Source organism: Anomaloglossus baeobatrachus, chromosome 4, assembly GCF_048569485.1.
Source record: "Anomaloglossus baeobatrachus isolate aAnoBae1 chromosome 4, aAnoBae1.hap1, whole genome shotgun sequence".
Classification (NCBI taxonomy): Eukaryota; Metazoa; Chordata; class Amphibia; order Anura; family Aromobatidae; genus Anomaloglossus; species Anomaloglossus baeobatrachus.
The window spans coordinates 593951081-593964051 of record NC_134356.1 but is presented as its reverse complement, the minus strand read 5'-3'; the positions used below and the strand labels follow the sequence as shown (position 1 = coordinate 593964051).

The window sequence follows — 12971 nt, the reverse complement described above, 5'->3', positions numbered from 1 at the left end:
TATGTTGGGGAAATAAATATTAGCAATTACCATGTTCCTGTTGGTGATTGACACTCGAAGAACAATTTATCTACTGTCCAGATCAACACGAGAATATGGAGGGGAAGGGATTTGCAGAAATCAATAGTAACATCCTTCATGTTATCATTTGGGTTAGTAGAATGAGACCAGACATTGTACAATCTATTTCAATACTTTGGAATAGAAGAGTATTTAAAGACTGTTTCCTGAGGCATAGCTTTTTTTTTTTTCCCCTGTGTATGTAATACAATATCTGACTCAGTTTCTTGGGGCTGTTTAGGCCTCGAAATAAAGTACTTTTCGTTCTACAAGACACATCGGATTATAAGATGCACCCTAAATTTAGAGAAAAAAAAATGTGGGACAAGTCTTAGAATCCGGTGGCGTCTTACCGGAGGGTTCACAGGAGGCAGGGGCGGTGGTGGAGTAGGGCGATGCTGCAGGCGGTGATGCGGGTGTTTCAGATGCTCACTGCGGGCAATGTGAGGCAGGAGGAGCATCCAATCCAGAAACTCGGTGGTGTGAGCTATAAATAAATGGCGCTCTCAGCTCAATGAGAAGCAGAGATCTCATTTGCGCACGCGCCACCTTCGGGTACCAGTTTCCTTAAGTTCACTGCAGGGAATCAATGGGCCCAAGGCAACGCGTGTGCAGAGGAGATCTTGAGCTGAGAGCTCCATCTGTATACGCGTTGACTCCGGGCGCCATTATTTGAAGCTCACACTGCTGACGTTTTCTGAGTGGCGGCCCCTGCCCGCCCCGCCCGCGGCTTGCAGCATCTCCTCTGCCTTTTGTGACCCCTCTCCACCCCCCCACCCCCACCCCGGTAAGCTACATTCAGATTATAAGATGCACCCCCCCAAATTTTTGGGTGGAAAAGTGCATCTTATAGTCCGAAAAATACGGTAAATGTTAACAATTGGATAAACCAGGATACAAATACAGTGAAACATATAAAACTGAAAGGAACAACTTCCATAAGCTGCACTAAACTATTCACTCCTAGCAGGGGAAGAATAGATCTCATGAATAGGTCCCAATACCTAAGGGGTTATGGAAGCCAAGACAGAGAGCTTCCACAAGAAACCCATATTACTCATATACCTAAATTATGTATAGTATACCCAGCAAAACAGAGAGCAAGAACCAGGAAGGAAGAAAGCGAACAGAGAAGATAAGGAGTAGGAAAAGGAAGTGGAATTGACGATGGTAGAGTAGGTGCAATAAAGTAACATATACTGTGATACAAATGCTGGAAGGAATTTCCCGGCCACCATCTATAAGCATCAATAATGACCGAATTGAAGACTTGTGACGGTAACAACTACAGATCAGTCTTCCTGGTAAGACATCATGTCTTTAAGATGTCCATCATGGCGAGATACGCCTTGTGACTTAGGAGGCTGCACTATCTCCCAATCAGTGTATGGGATCAATGGGGGTAAAGTACGAAGTGCCGTCCATCCTGGTAGATGGATCTGAAGCAAGTCAAAGACAGATCGGATGGTTAGAGGTCCCCCAAGTTCTTGAATACTGAAGAGCGGACATCTTTTTCTGCAAGTAATTGGAATGGTAACTCCCCCCAGAGGTAGAGATCCTTTGGTCTCGAAGTAGCTGAGTGAGCAGTTATAAGGCTCTATGATGTTGAAGTGTTGGCTTGGCTTGATCTGGGAGAATAACCTCTTGAGGCCACTCTGAGTCAGACTCTAGGTCATCCACGCTGTTGCCCACTTGCGTGATGTCCTGTTTAACAGAATCAAGGGCCCAGGTCTGAGTCTCCTCTAGCCTATGAAACATGACCTCCAGGTCCTTCTTTGTGGGGATAGAGTGCAGATGTTCTCCCCAATTCCATTCATCCCTAGAGAGCTGAGAGAAGGAAACCAACCCTACTGCTGGGGGATGAATGTACGGGACCGCAGTCAGCTCAGAACCAGAGTCAGAGTGGGGACTCAGCGATGCAGTTTGGCACCAGCACCATGCTTATGGTGTAGCTAGCGGCAGAGGCCTGCTTCTGATGTGGTAGAGCTCGGGCCAGGAGTCGAGGGATGTTCTCTTCCTACCCATAGAATGGAAGGGAGGAGAAGGCTGTGGGTATACTGGAAACCGGACGTCTTGCAGGAGCGGAGCTCTCCAGGTACGTGTCCGATTCCACCATCAGCAAGCCTCTTCTAAAGTTAGTTGATAATCTTTAATGATGTATGAAAGCATGAAGGATGGGTTAGGTAATTTTACCAGTACATACTGCTGACATCGGCATATCTGTTACTACCTTATGCTGCCCCAAGGAGAGACATTATTAAGTATCTGACAGGTTGTGTTAGATTGTAAAAGAAAGATCATTTTATTCAGTCTGTTAAGAAACCCGTTCTTTAAAGGAGTGTTCCGATGTCAAAGATTCTATCCCAATATGTAGTAATAATATTTAGAAATGTATTATAGCTCTCCTGATTAGCTATATTTCTTATCTCATGTGCAGATCATTACTATAGCCTGGGTATGCATAGTTACAACCACGAGCAACTCACTTACCATATGAGTGGGTCGTAACCATGGATATCTAAGCTACTGTAATGCCCTGCACTTGAGGTAAGAAATATAGCTAATCAGGAGAACTATGCTACACTTCTAATTGGAGAAATTTGCTATTATTATTATTATTATTATTTATTATTACACCCATGTAGTGCTAGGATGTTCGTGGCCATCAGGAATCTATATTGGTAGTCTGTCTTTAAGGAACCCGTTAAGATATTAGACAGTAACAGTTTGGTTTATATCAGCTTGTTCTTCTGTAATTTTCCCAAACACCTGGAGTCATAGCTCTTTTATCAATGTTTAGTGAGAATGTACATGTTTATAGTATCACTCAGGATCACATAGCTCTTTTATCAATGTTTAGTGAGAATGTACATGTTTATAGTATGGTAAAACATCTAGTACCAGGAGCCTTTGGCATGTCTCATTTGGTGACGTATTTGTCCGGTGTAGATTAACATCTAAAGAGTTGGCCACTCAAAGAGGGATACTATATTGGACAAATAGAACCTGTTTGTGTAAAGGTGGCTTTACACACTGCAACATCGCAAACGACATCGCTGTAACGTCACCGGTTTTGTGACGTAACAGCGACCTCCCCAGCGACATTGCAGTGTGTGAAACACATCAGCGACCTGGCCCCTGCTGTGAAGTTGCTGATCGCTACAAATCGTTCAGGACCATTCTTTGGTCCTTTGTTTCCCGCTGTGCAGCATGATCGCTAGAAAGTTTCAGTGTGTAAAGAGGACTTTACAGCGACTTCGTTAGCAACTTCCCTTTCAAAAAGCTGCTTTACAATGTCCCCAATGACTAGCTAGGTCGTTCTGCAGGTCCGGATCGCTGTTGCGTCGTTGGCCAGGTCTGCCTGTTTGACAGCTCACCAGAGACTCACCAGAGACTTTGTAGCGATCCCGGCCAGGTTGGGATCGCTGGTGGGATTGCTAGAAAGTCTCAGTGTGTAAAGGGGCCTTAACACTTGGTTACATAAGCAATTTGTTTTCAAAAGAGATAAAAACTGGTGAAGATTTCAGCAAAGTCAGAGGCCTATTAACCTGTGGACTAAAAGGGGATGTCTGTGATGCCATAGTGTGGATCCCAGGAATTTCTCTGTCTTTGCTATTTTGCTTCTCACAGCTGATGTTCCCGGACAGATGTGTGTTACTCCTGGTGAAGGTTTTTCTATGTAGTGTGCAATGTAAGTACTTTACTTTTGTGATTTATATTATGCAAAAGTGTACGCAATATCACACTATTTCCTGTAATCATTATAATAAAATTAATCGCCTTCTTTAAAGCCATATCCGATCCCTTTAAATACTTGGCAAAACAACCTACTACATATTGGGATAGGAGCTTGGCGATGGGAATACCCCTTTATGTTTCATAGGAAATGATGGATCTAATTGTGATTGTTTTTGTCATTTTAGGGTATACATCAGTATGGAACCAAGTCCTGGGAAACCAAAAGTCCCTGATTTCCTCTCTAACCTGGGAAAACCTACCTTGCGAGGTGTTCGTAAATGCCCGCACTGTGGTACTTACAATGGGACCCGTGGCCTGAGCTGCAAGAACAAGAGCTGCGGCACAGTCTTCCGTTGTCGAAACAACAAGCCGCCACCTCGAGACGCCGTGAAGCTTCTTACTGGATCTGATATGCAGATATTTTCAGTGAGACAAAGGGACAGAGGTCCTGATCACAGATGTCTGGTGGTCCTGGGTATTTCTGAGACCACCATCCAGACTGCAGAGGGGACAATCATCACTCAGATAAGCTCTGGACGCTGTTTTGCTCCATCTTGTCTCAAAGCCGCGGTACGAGGGGTGGTAGAGAATCAATGTCAGCACATCAAGCAGGCAGTGAGCTGCCATATTGAAGCTGAGCCGCTGTCACTCAAAAGCTCGGTGTTGAATGCTATGCAGATGCCAACAGAAATCAAGCAGGATATCTGGGTACTCGCGAATGAGTGCATGGGGCCATTGGTTCAGAGGGTGAACAAATCTGTCCTGGTCGTGCGGTGCAAACCTAGCCCACAGAACAGCCTGGGCTACATCCATGTGTACTTCACACAAAAATCTGGCACACAGAAAGGCGCCAACTACCTTTTTCATTGTTCCTGTGAAGCTCAGAAAACGGCTAAAGCCACATCGTCAAAGGGTGAAAACGAAGAGAAGTGTGTGCACTTCTACACCTGCTTGGGCGCGTTTGCCAGCGATGATACCCTTACTGAGGAATTCACCGAATATTTCTACATCATGTCTGAAGGTAAGGGACAGAGCGCTACAACAAAATAAAGGACATCTTAATTTAACCTGTTAACAGTGGTAAGACTATATGTGTCGGGTTCAGGAGCTGAGCCCACTTCATGAAGTGCTCGTGTCGGCTGTGTTACACAGCCAGCACCCGACAGTTACTGATACCATATGCTGTTCTCTGATAGGATAGCAAAAGCCTAGTGACGGATCCCCCTTCACATACAGTATTTGCTATTGCTGCCTGCGTACTTGCCCAAACTAATAAAGTACCATATTTTTCAGATTATAGGACACACGTTTCCTGACACAAATTTGGGAGGAAAATGAGGGGTGCGTCTTATAATCCTAATGTAGTTTACCAGGAGGTGGTGGAGAGGGGTCGCAGGAGGCAGAGGCAATGCTGCGGGCGCTGTGTTGCGGCCAGTGAGGCAGGGGCCAGGCAGAAACTGTCGGTGGTGCAGGATTCAAATAATGGCACCTGGAGTTGACTCCTGCTCAGACAAAGCTCTCAACTCAAGATCTCATCTTCGCACGCGCCGCCCCCAGCCCATTTTTCTCCCAGCAGCGGACTTAAGTAAAATGGCGCCCGAAGGAGGCACATGCGCAGTTGAAATCTCGGCTTGTCATTGAACCGATAGCGCAATCTGTACACGCTCCGACACCGGGCACCATTTCTTTGAAGCCCGCACCACTGATGATTCCTGCCTCACAACGCCCACAGCGAGGATCTGGGACACCCGCCGCACCGCCTGAAGTATCGCCCTTCTCCACCACCACCATTGCCTCTTGTGACCCCGCTCCAATACCGCTGCTGCCCCCTGTAATACACCACCGGTCTATAAGACAGACCCCTTTTACCTTTTTTCTTTTTCCCCTCTAAATTTGGGGTGCGTCTTATAATCCAGTGCGTCTTACATGCCGTATTGTTTGGTTTATAAATAACCATCAAAATGGAAAAATGAAATGCCAGAATTGATGTTCTGCGTGCATTGAAGGTAATTTTACTAGATACCTGTTAATGAATGAGTTTATTGTAGACACCTGCACCGATTCCAGCAAGGAAGGAGCAGTGCAGATCAGTGGAGTGCAGCAGTTCCCTACTATATTTTAATTTGTCGCACTAAAGTGATTTATGTGAATGTGGCCATGGTACTTTGATGGCATTGTGAGGCTACAGCTACACTGCAGGTTTCGAGGCACGACATCTTCAGTTTATCCCTTGAGTTACATCTGCAGTCCAGTGGTACAGTCAATCCTCGCTATATTACGGTTCACTTGTTGTGGATTCACTGCATCGCGTGGTTTTAAAAAGCAATATACGGGGGAGGGCACAGCGGTGGTGGAGTGAGGTCACAGGGGTGATGCTGCGGGCTGTGTGGCGGGTGTCCCGGGTGCTCACTACGGGCGCTGTGAGGCAGGAACATCCAGAAACTATCGGTGCTGCGGGCTTCAAAGAAATGGCGCCTTTAGACGGTGCGGGGGCGGATTGAGCTATCTGCTCAATGATGAGCTGAGATCTCCTCTACGCACGCTCCACTGCCAGGAGCCATTTTTCTTAAGTCTGCTGTTCGGAGATCAATGGGTCAGAGGCAATGCATGCACAGATGAGATCTTGAGCCAAGACCTGCATCTGCGCACGGGCCGACTCCAGGAGCCATTATTTGAAGCTTGCACCACCGACATTTTCAGTGTTGCCCCTGCCTTACCATCTGTAGCAAGCACTAGCACGGCGACCCGCAGCATTGCCCCTGTGACCATTCTCCAATCGACTTATAACTAGATGCACCCCTCATTTTGCTTCCAAATATTTGCAGAAACAAATGTTTCAGGTGGCACACAATCCAAGGTGCACGTGTCCGAGGAAGGCATCCACAATATAACTTGAACAGAGGACCGGCACTCGAAATCTTCTGGAATTTTTTAGAATTTATTCCACATAAATATACAGGCGTAAGTTACGCGTTTCGGCTAATAGTGAGCCTTTTTCCAAATGTTTGGGAGGAGAAGTGCGTCTTATAATCTGAAAAATAAAAAGGAAATATAACTCCGCTACTTCACGGATTTTCAGCTATCTCGGGGGTCTCTGGAGCGTAACTCCCGCGATAGGTGAGGGATCACTGTATATTGATATCTCCTCGATAGGCCACAGCTGTAACTCAGTCATTCATATTAGAAAGTCCTGCGATTTGGCTGTGAAGCACAGGACCACATTAATTGTTTTATTAACCATTTCATCCTTGTAAATCCTCAGGAATTAAAGAGATAACAGTGTTGGAGACGGACACTAAGATGGATACTGTAGAGACCGTGGTGCAGATACATGAAGAGTCCTCCTCCCCAATGCTCAAACCCAAGAAACCAAGAAATGAGGAGTCTCCAGGTAACGATACTACACCCATCAGTCACAGAAGTCATTTTGGGGGTGTCGGGATCAGTGTACATTGTGATACCATGTGTTGTAAAATGTTATATACAGAGCTTGAAAAACAAGTCCGGCACATGGAGTCCACCGGGCCGCCTACCTTCAGTTTTTCACTGTCATTCAAGCCTGGCAAAGAGAAGCCGGAGGGGGCCCGCGTCTCTCTATGCCCTCCTTATTTTACACCCTGGGCTTTTTCTGAAACACCACAGCTTTCTAGTCTGAGGAAGCCAGTCGAGCCTTTTGATGCCCGTGTTTCTGGCAGCATGACATGAGTGACTTTAGGTCAATGATTTTTTTTTACCCTATAGATTGCAGTAATCCTTAAATTATGGAGTGTAAGCCAGGGCTGTGGAGTCGGAGTCGTGGAGTCGAAGCTCATTTTGGTGGAGTCGGTATAAAATGCTCCGACTCCTAAAATATATAATAAATTGGGGACAGTAGTGCAATGCAGAATGTGCTGAATATTTTTTCATAGGAATTTGGGAAAGTTATGAAATGTCCTATAAATGGCTGTTCTATTCCTGATCTAAGGCTACATTCACACACAGCGCTTTTGCTGCGTTTTTTGAGGATACGTTTTTCAGCTGCAAAAGCAGATCAGCTTTTTAAAAAAACGCATCACCTGAAAGGTTTTTGAGCTCATAAATAATGCTTTCAATAGTAAAAGCAGATTAGAAAAAGGGCCACACAAACTGACATGCTCATTCTTTGTGAGGATCCTCACAAAACGATGTGTCTGAATGTCCTATCTTGAAACCCATTGCCTTTGCTGGGATGCCCGGAGTCACTGCATTTCACTGAATTATTTTGCCATCAATGTTCGATATGTTTGTAACAAGAAAGAAATTGTTAGTAAGACACTGGCAGTAAAAGATACTAAAGCTCATCACACCAGCCAGTTTCTCCAGGCCTTAGTGGAAAAAGTTCTGCAAGATTAGGAACTCAAAAAAGAACAGGTTCTTGCTATTGTAAAGGACAATGCTTCAAACTTGATATGTACAATTAAACTGATGAATGAGAGTAATGAACAATATCTAGAAGAAAATTTAGGATTCAGTATGTGTCAGATGGAAGGCCACAGTGCTGTTCATGTAACTGAGGAACAAACCGATATTACAACAGAAGAACAGCAAAATGATACTTTAGGATTAGATGATCTTGTTGAAGCTGCTTCAAAACACTTTCATATTCATCACATGCGCTGTGTTGTGCACACGCTGCAGCTGGCAATAAGAGCGAGTCTGCAAGAGGGACCCTGGTTTCACACATCCGGCTTTTCGCCGGTTTAGCGGAAGCGGCGCAGTCCAGTACAGTGTATACAGTACAGTGGCAGCGCAACAAACGCTGGTCACATGCTGTCATGTGACCGGAGCATGTGACCCGGAAGTTGTGGCGCTGCCACGGTACTGTATCGTACTGTATTGGCGTGCGCCGCATCCGCCAAACCGGCGAAAAGCCGGATGTGTGAAACTGGGCGGACATGCTGGAAATCTAATTGGTAAAGTGAGGAAGTTGGTTATTGCCGCCAGAACCCCTAAAATTGTTTCCCTCTTTAAGAGACGTGCTGGGAAAGGGGCAATTGTTGATCAAGCCACTCAGTGGGGCAGCAATTATTTACTGACTGAGCGATGCTTGAACTAAAATCGTTTCTTATAGATATGGTGAACCCTCAAGTAACATTAAATGAAGGTCAATGGACACAGGTGGCTGAATTGAAGGAATTGCTTAATCACCCATTTATCGTGACTAAAAAATTACAAGCTGAGAATTTAACTCCTGGCATTTTCATAAGGTAGTTGAAGAACTTGCTATTTTGCCTGTCCCAAGGAGGAGGTTTAATCGCAGATGGCATTTCTACTTCAATGAAACGGAGAGAGACACAGCTATTGGAAAATAAACTTCTTCTGGCAGCTGTTTATGTGGACCCAAGTCATCGTATACTGCTTGATGATCAACACCTTACTAAAGGAAAAGCTTTGACTGAGGTAGCAGTTAGGATGAGCAGCTACAGGACTGCCAGGTGGAAGAGGACTTGGGGCCTGACAGTGCTACTGCTGCCATATCTTCATCCTCATCAGATGAGAAGTTTAACTTTGACAAGTATTTGGATGACATGGAGCAGGCAAAGTGTTGCCGCAAGGAAAAAGATTTCACTCAGTCTCCTATAGCAGCAGATTTGACCAGATTTCAGTAAAATTTTTAACTTGCTCTCAAAGAAATAGAAAAATTCAACCATTCATCAAAACTGACTGTGCATGAGGCAATTTCTTTATACCCGGAAATTGTTAGAGATGTTGCCCATGTGGTTACGGCTTTGCCTCCAACCCAAGTTAGTGTAGAGAGGTTGTTCTCTAGCCTTAAAATTATTAGGTCAGATTTGAGGTTATCTGCGAAGGAGGATCTGATGGAGGCAATTCTATTTCTTACAACAAATTCATAGACTGCACTAATGTTATTTACTATGTTTTTGTTGAAAACTGTTTTTCTTTGTCGCTCCATTGGGAGACCCAGACAATTGGGTGTATAGCTTCTGCCTCCGGAGGCCACACAAAGTATTACACTTTAAAAAGTGTAACCCCTCCCCTCTGCCTATACACCCCCCCGTGCATCACGGGCTCCTCAGTTTTATGCTTTGTGTTGAAGGAGGCACACATGCACTCATGCTCCCATTTTAGTCAGCAGCAGCTGCTGATTGTATCGGATGGAAGAAAAGAGGGCCTCTAACAGGGCTCCCGGCATGCTCCCTTCTCACCCCACTAAGTCGGCGGTGTTGTTAAGGTTGAGGTACCCATTGCGGGTACACAGGCTGGAGCCACATGCCGTTTTCCTTCCCCATCCCTTAGGGGCTCTGGGAGAAGTGGGATCCTATCCGGTCATCCAGGCACTGGGATCGGGCTCCCTCCGCAGCCCCTGTGGGATTCTGTAGGACAGGAGACTGAGTATCATCAGGGACAGGACCCTGCATCTACAGGTACTCTGTGTCCCCTTGGGGACGGTGCATGGAGCACCTTGGCCTCAGACGCTGCAGCGACTGCGGTGTTGGTATGAGACCGGGACTACCGCGCCGATCGCGCCTGCTTGCCGGCCGCGGTTTTAACTTTAGTCCCCGGCTTTTGCGGCCTAGTGCATTAAACTCCCGCCCCTGGGCCTGCCAGTCAGGGGTAAGGGCGGGACGGTCGGTCTGGCGCCGACAGTGAGGGCTGGAGCACACGTAGCTGTCCTCCGCCCCCCTCACTAATCACTCTGGGGCCAGATTCCCGCACTTTTGTAGTTACGCCCACGGCTCCCTCCTCCCCTGTGAACGCCGACAGCCATGTTTTAACACATTCTGCCGGTGGAGGACTTCTGGCTGCATCTCTGGGAGACCCGAGGCAGGGAATCTGGTGGCCACACACCGCTTGAGCGGTCGGTAAGCCACACCGGTCACCCGGTGCTGGGCCCCATAGAGTGCCGAACTGTATATATATATATATATATATATATATATATATATATATATATATATATATATATATATATATATATATTATATTTGTATACATTTTCTCGGTTCGGCTGTACTGTTAGCTTGTGGCTATATATCCCTCAGTGATCACTCTCCTGGAAGACAACAGCATGTCGTTCACAAGGAGCAAGGGTACCAAGACACAGGGTTATTTTGCAACCTGTACCTCTTGTGCGGCTATGCTACCTGCAGGTTCCACCTACCCTCACTGTGAGCAATGCTCGGGCCCTGTGGCACTCGCTCAGCCGGAGCCTGGGGCACTGGTGGGACCCTCGGCCCAGGTAGAACCGCCGGTTTCCCCTGTCCAGGTGACAGGGACAGAGTTTGCAGTTTTAGCTGAGAAACTCTCTGAGTCACTGTCACAATCCATGGCTCAGTCTATGGACAAATGGTCTGCTAAGATACTAGAAGCCTTGCAGTCCAGACCGGCCCTTACACAGGCCCCGGGCACTGCGGGATCGCCCCCAGGCCCCTCTCGGTCTGCGACGAAGCGTGCGCCTGGGGTGGCCTCTAGTTATTACGTGGAGGACTCCGGCACGGACCGCAGTCCCAGACCGGCTAAGCGGGCTCGATTAGAATCTTCCCCGACTTCATCACGCTGTTCGGGGTCTCAGCTTGAGGACTCTCTAGAGGATGAGGCGGAGGTCGCAGCCCAGGACTCTGACCCTGACGTTGCTCTCAATCTTGATACACCTGAAGGGGACGCCATAGTAAATGACCTTATAGCGTCCATCAATCAGGTGCTAGATCTTTCTCCCCCAACTCCACCTAGAGAGGAGTCGGCCGCACAGCAGGAGAAACACCAGTTTAGGTTTCCCAAACGTACTCGGAGTGTTTTCTTCGATCACTCGAACTTCAGAGATGCTGTCCAGAAGCACAGGGCTTTCCCGGACAAGCGCCTTACTAAACGCCTTAATGACACACGTTACCCCTTCCCCTCTGACGTAGTTAAGGGTTGGGCTCAATGTCCCAAGGTGGATCCTCCAGTCTCTAGACTGGCGGCTAGATCCGTTGTGGCAGTGGCTGACGGTTCAACGCTCAAGGATACCACGGACAGGCCGATAGAGCTCCTAATGAAATCCATCTATGAAGCCATAGGCGCGTCCTTTGCCCCAGCCTTTGCAGCAGTGTGGGCACTCCAGGCTATCTCAGCTTGTCTGTCTGAGATTAATGCGGTCACCCGTACCTCGGCTCCGCAAGTAGCGTCGTTGACTTCTCAGGCGTCGGTATTTTCATCCTACGCCATGAATGCTGTCCTGGACTCTGCTAGCCGTACAGCGGTAGCATCCGCCAATTCGGTGGCAGTCCGCAGAGCCATGTGGCTACGCGAATGGAAGGCAGACTCTGCTTCCAAGAAGTTCTTGACCGGTTTGCCTTTTTCTGGCGACCGATTGTTTGGCGAACAATTGGATGAAATTATTAAGCAATCCAAGGGAAAGGACTCGTCCTTACCCCAGCCCAAACCAAAGAGACCTCAGCAACGAAAAATTCAAGCGAGGTTTCGGTCCTTTCGGCCCTCTGCCAGATCCCAATCCTCCTCGTCCAACAGGCCACAGAAGAGCCAGAGAAACTCTTCTGCATGGCGGTCTAAGTCACGTCCTCCAAAGACCGCCGGAGGCACCGTCTCCAAGGCGGCCTCCTCATGACTTTCGGCCTCCCCAAACCGCATCCTCGGTCGGTGGCAGGCTCTCCCGCTTTTGCGACGCCTGGTGGCCACATGTCCAAGATCGATGGGTGAGGGACATTCTGTCTCACGGTTACAGGATAGAGTTCAGCTCTCGTCCTCCGACTCGTTTTTTCAGAACATCTCCGCCCCCCGAGCGAACCGTGGCACTTTTTCAGGCGGTGGACACTCTGAAGACAGAAGGAGTTGTGATCCCCGTTCCCCTTCAGGAACGGGGTCGCGGTTTTTACTCCAACCTGTTTGTGGTACCAAAAAAGGACGGTTCATTCCGTCCCGTTTTGGACCTCAAATTGCTCAACAGACATGTGAGAACCAGGCGGTTTCGCATGGAATCCCTCCGCTCTGTCATCGCTTCGATGTCCCAAGGAGACTTCCTAGCATCAATCGACATCAGGGATGTCTATCTCCATGTGCCGATCGCTCCAGAGCATCAACGCTTCCTGCGTTTCGCCATCGGGGACGAACACCTTCAGTTTGTGGCACTGCCTTTCGGCCTGGCGACAGCCCCACGGGTCTTCACCAAGGTCATGGCATCCGTTGTGGCAGTCCTA

General features: G+C 47.5%; 1 protein-coding gene across 1 annotated transcript in view; it reads left to right on the top strand.

Moving 5' to 3' along the window:
- The window catches only part of C4H2orf42 (chromosome 4 C2orf42 homolog), an 82326-nt gene that overhangs the window by 31239 nt on the left and 38116 nt on the right, over nucleotides 1-12971 (top strand). The window contains exons 2-3 of the mRNA XM_075346151.1: nucleotides 3984-4819; nucleotides 7061-7189. Of these exons, the coding sequence (XP_075202266.1) occupies nucleotides 3997-4819; nucleotides 7061-7189 (952 nt within the window). The 5' untranslated portion in view covers nucleotides 3984-3996. The remainder of the gene's footprint in view (nucleotides 1-3983; nucleotides 4820-7060; nucleotides 7190-12971) is intronic.